At 34.6% G+C, this 14,207-nt stretch overlaps 1 protein-coding gene across 2 annotated transcripts in view; it reads right to left on the reverse strand.

The window, feature by feature from the left end:
* Positions 1-14,207, reverse strand: part of UBR3 (ubiquitin protein ligase E3 component n-recognin 3) — a 223,962-nt gene that overhangs the window by 121,666 nt on the left and 88,089 nt on the right. For both annotated transcript variants that reach the window (XM_088021641.1, XM_088021642.1), the window contains exons 19-23: positions 13,806-13,902; positions 7,280-7,421; positions 5,341-5,445; positions 4,491-4,664; positions 2,209-2,669 (exon numbers count right to left, since the gene is read on the reverse strand). In XM_088021641.1, the coding sequence (XP_087877767.1) occupies positions 2,209-2,669; positions 4,491-4,664; positions 5,341-5,445; positions 7,280-7,421; positions 13,806-13,902 (979 nt within the window). The remainder of the gene's footprint in view (positions 1-2,208; positions 2,670-4,490; positions 4,665-5,340; positions 5,446-7,279; positions 7,422-13,805; positions 13,903-14,207) is intronic.

Below are 14,207 nucleotides of genomic sequence, written 5' to 3' on the forward strand. Positions count from 1 at the left end.
GTTGTAACTGTCTAAAGGTTTCCTTCCTATTTGTATTTTGTTCTCTATGAGTTACTGTTATGAAAGTGATGCCAAGTTTGTCCATAGGTGAGGTAGTTGGGAATGGATCACCATTAAGTGTTTATAAACTGTTTGGTCTTTATTATGAAACTTAATGCAAAATCCAAAATAAATTGAGAAAAGAGAATGTGAGAAGCATAGTGAGATTCAAATAAATTCGTCTTAATCTTTAGCTGTCTGCTATATAATTAGCTTCAAGGCCTTGTCAATATCATCATCACCACCACTCAAAGGAAACAAAGCCCAAAAGGGAAAAAAAAGAAAAACCCACCTTTTTTCAGAGTATTATTTATTACAACAGCATTAGAGCCTTTGTAAAGATAGCATCTGAGTTCAGATACTCCAGTATCACACCTATTATGAGTAATAATTATAAAATAAACCAAAATAACCAAATAAAATAAACACTGATTCACTAAAAGTTTGTCTTCTTTAAAAAAAGACATTATTCTATAACCAAGAAAATACACCAATTTAAGAGGTTACCAAAAATAAAAATTTTACCTCATTTTTCAACCTTCTAATTTTATCAGTATATCTATTAAATCTTAGGCAGTTACTGATTCAAAATTAATGAATTGTCATATAAATTATGTTAGTTATTTATAACAACCCCCATTTATGAAGTACTGTGAGAAGTAAAACTCTCCTACATTCTTTTTTTTCTAAGATTTACTTATTTATTTATTTGAAAATGAGAGAGAGAGAGAGAGAGAGAGAGAGCGAGCAGGAGTGCAAGGGAGGGGCAGAAGGAGAGGAAGAAACAGACTCCTCGAGGAGGAGGGAGCCCGATACAGGGCTCAATCCCAGGACCCTGGGATCATGACCTAAGCCAAAGGCAGACGTTTAACCAACTGAGCCACCCAGGCACCTTCTCCTACATTCTTAATATATTGAAGGCTTTTATATATACCTTTAATATAAATTATCTGTAACAAATTTAATTACATCGGAAATGAAGTACAACTATATATGTGATTTAAATTGCTCCTGATATAGTTATCAAAGGATGACCTCCTAACTACTGAATCAAAGGGAACTGCCAATCTTACCTGAACTTTTGTAGCATAATCTCACTGTTTCTTCCTTTCTCAACCCCCTTGAACGCCACTCTCTACATTGTTCCTCTTCTTCCACTCTAGCCATCCATTTTCAGTCACCTTTATAGGTACTCCTTCCTCAGTCATTCCCTTTAATGTTTTTTCCTTATTCTATAAAAGTTCTATATTAAGTGTTCTCATTATATACACACACTCTTTCATATATAAGCCTTTAACTGCCCACATCTAAAGTGCTAACTAAGAATTCTCCCCTAAGTCTCAAACCCTTTATCTGACTGGACATCTCCACTTGAATGTCCTCTTTAAACTCAGTAATGTACAAAATTGAGCAAATCAACTTTACTGCTAAGCCTAAGCCTCTCTTATATTGTTTCTGCCCTATAAACAGGAACATTATCCAAGAAAGATTTTTATTTTTAATTTACAAATATTACAATTTAACAGGGGCGTCTGGCTGGCTAGGTCAGTAGAGCATGCAACTCTTCATCTTGAGATCATGAGTTTGAGCCCCACATTAGGGGTAGAATTCACTTAAAAACTTTTTTTAATTTAAAAATTTTTTTAAATATATTATGTAACAACAAATTAAAAGCAACCTAAAGTTCCAAAAGCTAGAGCCATAAATATGTTTTAAAACATTACTTGTTTAATAATTAGTAATCATTTGCTGGAAGACTGGAAAAGACCAAAAAAACCAAAACAATCAAATTTTTATTCTGAGAAATATTTAGAATATTTTTTAACTCTCTATTCTCATTTAAAGTTGAATTGATGATAGTTTTTTAAAATAGCAGCAGAATTATTAGATAACCTACTAGGAGCAATTTTTCTAAAAGGGCCCACCTACAACTTTAGGGTAGTAATTTAATGTTGGGGTCATAAACTCTTGTCTTTTCACCCCCAACTATCTCAAGCGTAATACATGCCCAAGCACTGCCTATGTTTGGCTCCCTTTATCTTACAAAGGAATCAGCTATGATTATAGCTGTTAAACATCCAGGTGATTAGCCTCAGATGGCCAAAAAAGGGGCCATATCAAATCTTCAACTGTACCATACATGTTTAAAACATCAAAAATAAAAATTACCTTTCTTCTTTGTCCAATGTTTTCTTCTCTGCTGCAGTGATTTTTTTGGGTGGTACAGGAGGGGTCACTTTTCTACATATCTCTTCAATGATGCGTTTGTTCATTCTGCTTTGCAATGCAGCTTTTAATAAAATTCTTTCTACTGCAGTTATACCATCTCCATGATTATATTTAGGAATTTCTGGTTGGATTAAAATTTCTATGTCATCAAGCCAAGGAGGATAGTAGGAGTTTTGTTTCCCTGAGAGTTTGTGATGAAGTTTAATTAACAAAGACAATATGCTTTCTTTAATTTCCAAAATGGCTGTAGTTAACTGTGGAGCCGAACCAGGAGCAGACCATTTACTTGAAGTTTTGGGACGAACCACCTGATTTGCTTCACTGCTACTGCGATTGATGATCTCTTGAAACTTCTTTCTACGCTCTGCTACTAAGCTGAAAACTTGAGCTGTACCAGAATTCTACCATTAAAAAAGAGAAAGAAAAATCAAGAGAAGTTATTCAGTGTTAAGTGTAAAATATATTAGCACTACAGTGTTCAAAGTTTAATCTGAGGATTTATTCAATAGATTTGCCCTTTGAGTAAGCCTGTCCCTTCACCTCTCTTAAACATATTTAGTCTCATTTAATCTGGAAACAACTCGAGGAGAAAGGTGGTTATCCCCAGTAACACCTCTCTCTCAGCCTCCTAGACCTATCTACCAGGAAAAACAGACAAAACCTGAGCAGTAGCTATAGCGATACTGAAGAGGAATCATACACCAAATTCCTCACCAGTTTACAGGAATAAAAGATGTTCTACCCACTATTCAGCAAGAACACGTATACACTTCTAATGTAACATTGTGTGTCAACTATACTCTGTTAAAAAAAGAATACTACACTCTTTCCTAACTTCTACAAGACTGCTACATTTTCTAGTTAAGTAAATTATAAATCTTTTCCTAAATTAATGAATCTGAACTGCTAATTAATTTAATTTTTAAAGAACTTCAAAGTTTGAAAATTACTTCTAACAAACAGTTACTAAAAGGAAATATAAAGATGAAAAATCAAACTGATCTTGTCGTATTTGAATATCACTATAATTTGTTACTTGAACAGATTTTTAAAATATTTCAATAATTTATCTTCCAGATATCTTTTTGTTAAAGCAAACTGCATCAGAGCTCTTAGAAATCATCTTTTAATTAAGATACGAGTCAATTTAATGGATTTAATTTTTTAAGCAAGAAATCAAAGGATGCTCCAAAAAGCTCAGTTGAGCATTTATGAGCTAAATTATAGTATACGCTATTTTTAACATCCAAACTGTTTTTCAAAGTACTCTGTACCAACATTAGAAGCAAAAGCTGCCTCTTATTAAGATTTCAATTTAATCAAAATTCTTTATGGTGTTCACAGCAAAAACATGTTGTCAAAGGCAAAGAAAGCTCCTATAAACGGACTCTACTAAGAGAAACTTCTGATGCAGTGCTCTCTACCCACAAAAATAGACTGTAGGGATTAGAGGTGTTTAAGTTTAGTTTTAGTTACTTGGCATGTCATTTCAAGATTTTTCATTTCTGCCTTTTAAAAATTAGTTAATTAAGCTACATGCAATGAAAAAGCTGATTTTCAAGTTAAATCCAAATACACAATATAATAAGATTTGTGTGTGCCTATTTTATCAAGTTAATTAATTGCCATAGAAGCAAAAAAAAAAAAAATCTGTAAATGGGCATGCTGCCAGCAATTAAAGATTAAATTTATTTTGATTTAGGAAACATACATTTTTAAGATGTTAGTAACAATGCTAAATGCAAATAGACCCAAATGTGCTGCTTATAATTCGTCCAAAATCCTAAGAAAAACCCACTATTAAATACTAAGTATTACTTTTTTAACTTCAATAATATGAGTTTTCTTTAAAATTAAGCCTAAATCACTATATAAAAACACACACAGTAAACTTTTTTTTTATTTAACCATATTAAACACACACATATACACACAAATACTTCAAAGTGTTTTTCCAATTTCCAGTTAAAGCCATATTGCTAGTTAATGCAAATATTATATACATCTACCTCTCTTTGAAGAACTTTAGGCCTTCGTGAACTCTGGCAGATTAAAGGAAAAAGATGAGTGAGGCAAAAGTTGCTTAGATATATCACAGGAAACAAAAGAATTTAACGTTACCTACAACCACATTTTTCTTTTGAGTATCATAGGATGGTCTAAACAATATACCCAACATAACATAGAATCTTTCCTTTTATCTTTCTCTCTTCTACACTTACTTGTAAAGAACTCAAGCTGTCAGAGCTGGTACTTGCAAGTGAGTCTCTCTTCACTTCCGGAGCAGTCTCTGGAACTCTCACCCTAACATAGTTTATAAAGTGTCGCATGTTTGACACTAAGTTACTGCCAGGAAACCAACTGTCATGACAACGTTCTGGTCCACACACTGATGCCTAAAACATGAACATAATGAATATGAAAACTTGCCAAGTCAGGTCTAATGTACAAGGTAGATGTAACCAGCCCAAATAATCATCTACTGTCTTATTTCCAAATCCTTTATAGTCTCATCTTCAAATTATAAAGTGCTAATAAACACAAATTCAAACATAAAATACAAGAATACAAGAATTGTAAAATCAAGTTGTAGTAACAACTGCCTTTATGGAAATGATACTTCTAAAGTCCTATAACATACTAACAACTTGTATTCTTGAGTACTTTAAAAATTCTCCCATATTACAATATTTACTTCATTCATTTAAAACCTTTCCAAAAAGAATTTGCTACTCAAAAATAATCCCTAATCAAATTAGGATTTCTAAACAGAAGTCCTAACATAACAATTATTTATCAGTAGTCAATGTTATTAGCATAACACCAAAAGTGCACTAACCACTTTTCTTAGATCTATATATTATGAATTACAAATTTCAAATTCAATAATATCATAAGTAGAGTAAAACCTCTAAAAGAACATATGTATTTGAAGATCAAAAAAGGCCTTTTCCAGTAGTTAAGAATATTTTATGCATATGATGAATCCATAAATACATTTCCAGATGACACACTACCTTTGTTAAGGCATTTTATAACTTTAATATTTAAAAACATAAGAAACTTACTTACCTCTTCATCTGATTCCTCTTCAGCTGAATTTTCAAGTCCTAATTCAATCAGATACAAGACCATGCAGAGTACGTGTTCTGACAGATTTTGATGATCCATCAAAATCTTTAAAGAGGGAAAAAAATGCCTCATAATTACTTTTCCCACACAATATATTTAAGTATCCAAAAACATGTTGTTATAGATAAAAATAACAATCATATATATAAATAAATATACAGCATGATCAGAAAATAAGTAAAGCTACATCTTGGTGAAAAGACAAACTAAAATCAGAAGAACAGGTTCCTTCTCAAGATCACACAGTATTTTAAGCAATATCTAGAAATACTGGTTCATGGATTCCTAAAGGTAATACATTAAGTAGTCCACTAAATCCATTATTATATACTAGTATCTAATAAAATAATTTAACAAGAATGCTTCGCCTCCTCATTTGCTGATACTCTTTCTCCTAATGACAAAAATACCAGATAAATAAGTGTACTAAATAGGATAAGTCATGCAAATGTGTTAAGCATAGCACCTGGCATATAATTGGAAGCACAATAAATAACTATAGAATATTAATGTTCTTAAAATGTCTCTAAAATTGAAGTTCTCAGCCTGAGTATTTTGTGCAGTTGAGTAAATGTATGTGTTAGTATGTGGTTTATATGGGTGAGAAAGGAAAAAGGGATGCAACTAGTTAAAAGAGAGGCTTCTCTGAGGAAACATCAATAAATCTGACCTTATGTGGATTACACATTGCAAGCTTTACACATCTTATGCAGGATTTCAGGGCTAACCTACAACAATCATTCATTCAATATGATGCAACAAACTACTAACCGGAACATACCTAAAAATACCATAAGAAAAAAATGGCCTGGCAGCCATCATGTTGTCCTCATTATAAGAAAGCCCTCTGGCCAAATGATGGAAGGGGTACAAAGAAGAGGTTCTGTGGGAGTACCTTGCCAGCTTCAGGTGAGACTGTTGAGAGTACAAAAGAAACTTCCCAAATGGCTGGGTAGGCTTGAAAAAGGACTTAGTCACCTAAGAGCTAATTTACTCTGACTAAAGAATGAAGACTTTGCGTTAGTTGCCTTTCTGATGTTTATTTTGACTACTAAGAAGGCTTTTCTGTTCATCTTTTGTGTGGCACAGTGGTGAAGACAGTAAACTTTCCTAATCTTTTAAAAACCTCTTTTATACAAATTCTGTATATACCTCGCTATTTGACCTTGAGCAACAGATTCTGGCCTTAGTTTTCTCATTTTTAAAACTGGAACAATAGACCAGAATTACTGTGAGGATTACACAAGTTAACATCTGTAATTTGTATAGTATAGTCTATCAGTTGGTGTTCAACAAACAGTAGGCAGGTAGTGCAGATGGTGGGAGGAACAGGAGGAGGTGACTGAAGGCTGGGAGGCAACAGAGACCATCCTTTCTAATCCACTATTTACAGAGAGGAAATCAAGGCTCAGCTACACACCCAGCTAGTATAAGCAACACTACAGAGGATTTCAGACTCCCAGCTATTACCTATCATTACTACACTGCCTCTTCTTGATAAATAAAACCTAACTAAATTCAAATAAATTTTGGCTTGAAATCCTGTGACAGTATATCCTACAGTTTCAAATGAATAACTTAAAAGCTAAGAAAAAAATGACCAAGAATGATATTTCTGAGTTTTATTAACATATTGTTTTTTACATTATCTGAAACTGGGTAAGATGAATAGTTTCCCACAAAGAATGGTGTAGCCACTACATTTTCAACTCAGAAGTCACATATATGTGTTTATGACATATCCTCACATCTTTAATATATAAATACACTTTGCTTTATAAGTAGTACTTTTATGTAAATATTATCTGCTAACGCTTTTATTTGAAAATTATGGAAATAAATTCTAATCTGAGTCTTTCTATTCAAATTACTACTGTACCTTGTAAAGCAGAGTGAATAGCACAATGTGTAAAGTTTTACAGTGCAAAAGTCTCATGAGACCTTTATAGCTGGGATGGAGTGGCGTCCTTTTCTTATAGGGAGGCCAAGGATTTCCAGGGAATTTTCCACTCTGTTTTAAACTGGAAAAATAAAGCAAACCTAAAATTAGATGATAGACTTAAGATTAAACTGTGGTTTAAATTGTTTTTTATAATTTTTGTCATATTTTTCTATGTAGTACCATTTTTAATTAAATTGCTCAAAAATGCCAGATATCTATTCTCTCATAATAAACATTTTGTACTGAATAAAAATGAGTAGGGAGACCTAAGCTGAAAACCAGAAAAAAAAATATGAATAGGAAATGTTAACAAAAGGAAAGAAACAGAAAGAATATAGTAAACTACTAAACAAAGAAATTTCCAGTCACAACAATTGAAAAAAGTAGATAACCTGAAATTCTCCCACCTCCCAACAGCTTGGAAAGCTGGACAAAATATAAAATGTAATTTTATCAATGCATAATTGGACCACAGAAAAGAAGGGGAAGTTCCCTGGTTACCAGAAAAAAAACAGGATTAACAACAAGCACTAACAATGTGTTTACCAATGATTTTAAAGTCCTTGAGCAGGCAGATCTCAAGGTATCGGGCTCACACAAGGTTTAGGGATGGAACTGAGATTCCACAGGAAGCTGACACCTTTGAAAAGCTTCACCCTCAATGAAAGGATAACTTACAAGGAAAAATAAGAAAGCTCATCTGTCTTTTCTGTGATGAAGAACAACAGGCTCCCCAGGAAGATAATAATAATGAACTTATATGCAAATAACAGCAGACTCAAAACACAAAAGGCAAAATCTGAGAGAATTACACAGAGAAACTGACAAATTCACAAACATAATAGAGGATATTAACACATTTCTAACAAAAAGCCTAAGAAAAATAAATTGGTAAGGATTTTGAAGACTTTTTATTTAAAGATTTATTTATTTATTTGAGAGAGAGAATGTGCATGCGAGGAGGAAGAGGGAGAGAGAGAATCTCAAGCAGACTCCCCACTGAGCACAGAGCCCAACAAAGGGCTCGATTCCACAACTCTGAGACCATGACCTGAGCCAAAATCAAGAGTTGGACACTTAACTGACTGAGCCACCCAGGAGCCCCAGGATTTTGAAGATTTTAAACAACATAATTGATAAGCTTGAACCACAGACATTTAAAGAACATCCAATAATTAGAGAATACATACAATTTTAAGTGCACTTAGAATATTTACGAAAGGGGCGCCTTCATTAAGTCATTAAGCATCTGCCTTCAGCTCAGGTCATGATCCCAGGGTCCTGGGATCAAGCCCCGCATTGGGATCCCTGCTCAGCGGGAAGCCTGCTTCTCCCTCTCCCACTCCCCCTGCTTTTATTCCCTCTCTCACTGTCTCTCTCTCTGTCAAATAAATAAATGTTCAATGTTAATGAAGTTAGACCACTACCTTATACCATATGCAAAGATTAGCTCAAAATGCATCGAAGACTTAAATAGAGCTAGAACTATAAAACTCTTCAAAGAAAACATAGGCATAAGTCTTCGTAATGTGGATTAAGGAATAGATATGACACCAAAAGCACAAGCAACAAAAGAAAAAACTAGATAAATTGAACTTCATTAAAATTAACTTTTTTGCATCAAAAGACACTTAAAAAGACAACCCGCAACGCACAGAATAGTAGAAAATATTTACAAATCGTATTTCTGGTGTTAGTTAAAATTCAGTAATAAAAAGTTACTCCAATTAAAATGTGCAAAGGATCTGGACAGTTCTCCAAAGATGGCCAATAAACACATGAAAATATGCTCAACATCATTAGCCATCAGGAAGATGCAAATCAAAACTACAATGAGATACTACTTCACACCACAAGGATGGCTATAATCAAAAAGACAGATTATAAGTGTTAGTAAGGAAAAGGAGAAACTGGAACCTTCATTCACTGCTGATGGCAATGTACAAAACTGAGGCTGCCTTGGTAAGCACTCTTGTAGTTCCTCTAACAATTTAATATAGAGGGGTGCCTAGGGGTACGTGCACCCCAATGTTTATAGCAGCAATGTCCACAATAGCCAAACTGTGGAAAGAGCCAAGATGTCCATTGACAGATGAATGGATAAAGAAGACGTGGTATATATAAGCAATGGAATATTATGCAGCCATCAAAAGGAATGAGATCTTGCCATTTGCAACAACGTGGATGGAACTGGAGGGTATTATGCTGAGTGAAATAAGTCAATCAGAGAAAGACATGTATCATATGACCTCACTGATATGAGGAATTCTTAATCTCAGGAAACAAACTGAGGGTTGCTGGAGTGGTGGGGGGTGGGAGGGATGGGGTGGCTGGGTGATAGACATCAGGGAGGGTATGTGCTATGGTGAGCGCTGTGAATTGTGCAAGACTGTTGAATCACAGATCTGTACTTCTGAAACAAATAATGTAATATATGTTAAGAAAAAAAAAGAAGATAGCAGGAGGGGAAGAATGAAGGGGAGTAAGTCGGAGGGGGAGATGAACCATTAGAGACGAGGGTTCTAGAGGGGAGGGGGGGTGGGGGGATGGGTTAGTCTGGTGATGGGTATTAAAGAGGGCACATGCTGCGTGGAGCACTGGGTGTTATGCACAAACAATGAATCATGGAAGACTACATCAAAAACTAATGATGTAATGTACGGTGATTAACATAACAATAAAAAAATTTAAAAGAAATATAGAGGGGTGCCTGGGTGGCTCAGTCATTAAGCGTCTGCCCTTGGCTCAGGTCATGATCCCAGGGTCCTGGGATCGAGCCCTGCATCAGGCTCCCTGCTCCGCAGGAAGCCTGCTTCTCCCTCTCTCACTTCCCCTGCTCGTATTCCCTCTCTCGCTGTCTCTCTGTCAAATAAATAAATAAAATCTTAAAAAAAAAAAACAAAACAATTAAACATAGAGGAACGCCTCCGTGGCTCAGTCGGTTAAGGTTAAGCATCTGCCTTCGGCTCAGGTCATGATCTCAGGGTCCTGGGATCGAGTCCCGAACCTGGCTTCCTGCTCAGTGGGAGGTCAACTTCTTCCTCTACCCCTCCCTCCCCTCCCTGCTCATGATCTCTCTTGCCATCTGCAACAACATAGGTGGAGCTAGAGAGTATTATGTGCTAAGCAAAACAGGTCAGTCAGACAAAGACAAATACCAATTGATTTCACTCATATCTGGAATTTAAGAAACAAAACAAACAAGCAAAGGGGAAAAAAGTAAGACAGAGAAAGAGAGAGACAAATCAAGAAACGGGCTCTTGATTATAGAGAACAAACTGGGAAGGTGGATGGGGGGAGGAATGTGTTAAACAGGTGACAGGGACTAAGGAGTGCTCTTGTTGTGATGAGGATCTGGTGATGTATGGAATTGCTAAATCACTATACTGTATACCTGAAACCAATATAACATTGTATGTTAATTGGAATTAAAATAAAAACTTAAAAAGATGGCATTTCTACCAAATTAATCCATGAAGTAATCTAAATGCTGTCGATTAATTTCAATCAGCACAATTTCAATCAAAGTCCAATATGTTTCATCATTAAGTTTGATATGGTCATCCTAAAATTCTAGGCAAAGAGCCAAGAATAAATAACTATTATAAATAGAAGAGAGAAGAAAGGAGGAGAAGAGAAGAGGAGGAGGAGAAAGGAGAGAAACTTAACAATATTTGTGATAGTATGGGATTAATTTACAGAAGGAACAAAAGAGATACAGATCTATATACATACAGATACCGGATACAGTCAGCTGCCTTTATTCACAGTAGTTATGTTCTATAAAGTCACCACAAACATTTAATTATTGCTCCTAGGAGAAATACAGGATTAGGTTCCTGCAAGCCTGGGGTCAATTTTGTTAATCAAAATTCCATTTGCATTATATTTGCCAAAGTCCTTGTAAATCAAGATGGTCCTATCAACAATGAAAATCTGCTCTTTCACGTGACCCTTTTCTGACTCTTAGCAAGTATTTTTACAATTCTTCCACCTCATGATCTACAGAACTGCCTTGCCTGTATATTTAACATTTTTCACATTATATTACCTTTTGAAACATGAAGCCAGACAAGCACTAGTGAAAAAAGGTTTACCGTTTTCCTGACCCTTGCTAAATGTGACAGGAATTTCTTTGGCTTTCAGCCTCACAACAAAGCTATCCACTACACTTTTTTATCAGTCATCATTCATGAGTCCACAAATCTAGCTTTTAACCTTTCCATAGCTTCATCACACACTACAGTTGCTATTTTAACACTTTTTGGAATGACCTCATGTACAGATCAGTGAATTTCCTCTACCTCTTTCTGGATGTACCATATTATTGATTCATTACCATTGAACTCACAGCCAACAGCATTATAACCCATGAATGAACAAAGCTTAACTAACAATGAATTTTCTCTGTAAGGCACATCAAAGCCTTCTTGCCCTTAGGAACACCAGAGAGCACTTCAGTACTACATTTGGGGGCCCCTTTAAATAGCAAAATCACAAACAAAAAGGACAAAACTGCAAAAACATAGCATTAATACACCACAGAAAGGATACTTGTTTCAAGTATGAGAGCTGAAACAAGAGGGCAGAACTTTGCTCTGTTCAACCTCAGCTAGATGTACTCTCCATGTCCACATACACCTGCAAATACCCAGGAAAAAGCTACAAGTATTAATTTTGGATTCAAAACTTTAGCAAGTAGCCAAATTTGTAAGTAAAGAATTTGCAAACAATGAGGATCAATTGTATATGAAAGAATTAGCATATTATAAATCAGTGAGAAAGGAATGAATTGTTCAATAAATGATCCTAAAGCAAGTGGTTTTCTGTAGGAGTAAAAATAAATAAATAACTACTTCACTACCACAAACAAAAATCAATTCCAGGTGGATTAGAGATCTAAAGGTAAAAAAGAAAACTTGAGAACTAACAAACTGTAGACAACCTAATAGAAAAACAGGCAGAGAATAATCCATACACAGTTCTTACAGCAAGAAACACGAAGAGAAATCAATAGATTTTTAAAAGCTCACGTAGTAATCCAGGCAATGCAAATTAAAGTGAGTTACAAATTCAGCACTTGAAATTAAAACTAAAGAATGAACATAAGTATTTAATTTTACTTTCACCCAAAACTCCAACAGAACTATAGTAATGGTATTTTTTAAAGGATGAAAGCCACAAAGATGGGGAAAATCACAAAAGAAAAAAATGAAAGATTTTGTTAACTGGAAAGCATATGGACACCTGGTAACTCATCTAGCGCTAAGAAAACCAAATCACAAGAAGGCAATGGGGAAAGCTGAGCATCAATCCAAGTAACACCTCAAAAGGCTCAGAAACTGGCAGCACCTGGTACCTCAGTAACTGGTGATCCGGAGTTAGAAGTGCTCTCCCAGGGGCACCTGGGTGGCTCAGTCAGTTAAGCGTCTGCCTTCCACTCAGGTCTTGATCCCAGAATCCTGGGATCAGCCCCGCATTGGGCTCCCTACTCAGTGGGGAGTCTGCTTTTCTTTCTCCCTCTGCCCCTCCCCTGCTTGTGCGCTCTCTCTCTCTCTCAAATAAGTAAAATTTTTTTAAAAAAGAAAGAAAGTAGAGTATGAAGAACCTCAGACTATCTCTCCAAGGGTTTTAGAGAAAGGTAGAGAGAGATGCTGATGGCTGCACTAGGCATTGTTTTTTGGTTTTGTTTTTTTGGGGAGAAGGAGGGATATGCTAAAACTCTACACTACAAACCACTTCAGATATATCTATTACTGCAACGTCTTGGCAAAAGAGAAGTTTCAATTATACCTAATATCTATATTTACACTTTGATAAACAAATATTTTCTCAAGATCAAAGATATTTGTATCATTTAAAACCTGTCTTAAAATATTTAACATATGCTTTAGAAAAGCAGATAAAAGATATATGATGTTCAGCAAGACAACACTTAAAAAATAGTTTATAAAACAAAAATGAATTCTTCATTGAAAAGATATTCAAAACTTTTTTCTGCAATCATTTTAAACCACTTTGTTAAATATTTACAAGTAAAATTCAATTTGCTTTAGCTATTTTCCCAGTTGTGAAAAACAAAGCAACATTACCAAACTTTTTGTAGATACCCATCACCTCTAATAGCAGACAATTTTATTCTCTTAACTTGTGCCTCCTCTACTGGTTTAAAAGTAGAACAACACAAAAGCAAGTTTTGCATCCCACTAGTCAAAAACCAACTAAATAAGTGTGTTATTTTTTTATTTATGTCTATTTCTGACATTTTATAAAATTTATCAGATTCTGGATCAAGAATCTTGAGAACAAAAATATCTGGCAGATTTTTTTTAAATTTCAAAATATTTTCTCCTCTAAAGATGAAGAGTATACTTTAATGACAGCATATCACATTTGTGTTATAACTGAAATTTTTCTACATAAATACAAAACATCCATTTTTATACTAATGTAACAGACTTACAATGCTGTGTATCTGTCCATTGCAGACTGCACGTCTCTACGGTAAACTGTTCGAAGAATGACCATGACAGGGTCAAATTCCTGATCCCAGACTTCAGCTATTATTCCAAAGAAAGTAGAAACAAAACACTGACTTCTTAGGAATAAAGTCAATCCTTGATGACTAAGTACATTTAAGTATATTTTACATTCATAAGATGGGAAAGTTTGATTTGATTATATATTTGCCTTGATAAGCTTGATATTGTGACTACTTTTCTAAGTCAAAAATCATAATTTCATCATTATGAATGTTCTTTTAAGTTCAGCAAGAACTAGTGAGCAAAAACTATTATAACGTAAAAAAAAAGTATTATAATGTGATAATGCTTCACCATAAAAGCTTAGTTCATCTTTTTTTTTG

Source organism: Eumetopias jubatus, unplaced genomic scaffold, assembly GCF_037043125.1.
Source record: "Eumetopias jubatus isolate StellerSeaLion01/CBP00866 unplaced genomic scaffold, mEumJub1_p1.0 scaffold_3, whole genome shotgun sequence".
Lineage (NCBI taxonomy): Eukaryota > Metazoa > Chordata > Mammalia > Carnivora > Otariidae > Eumetopias > Eumetopias jubatus.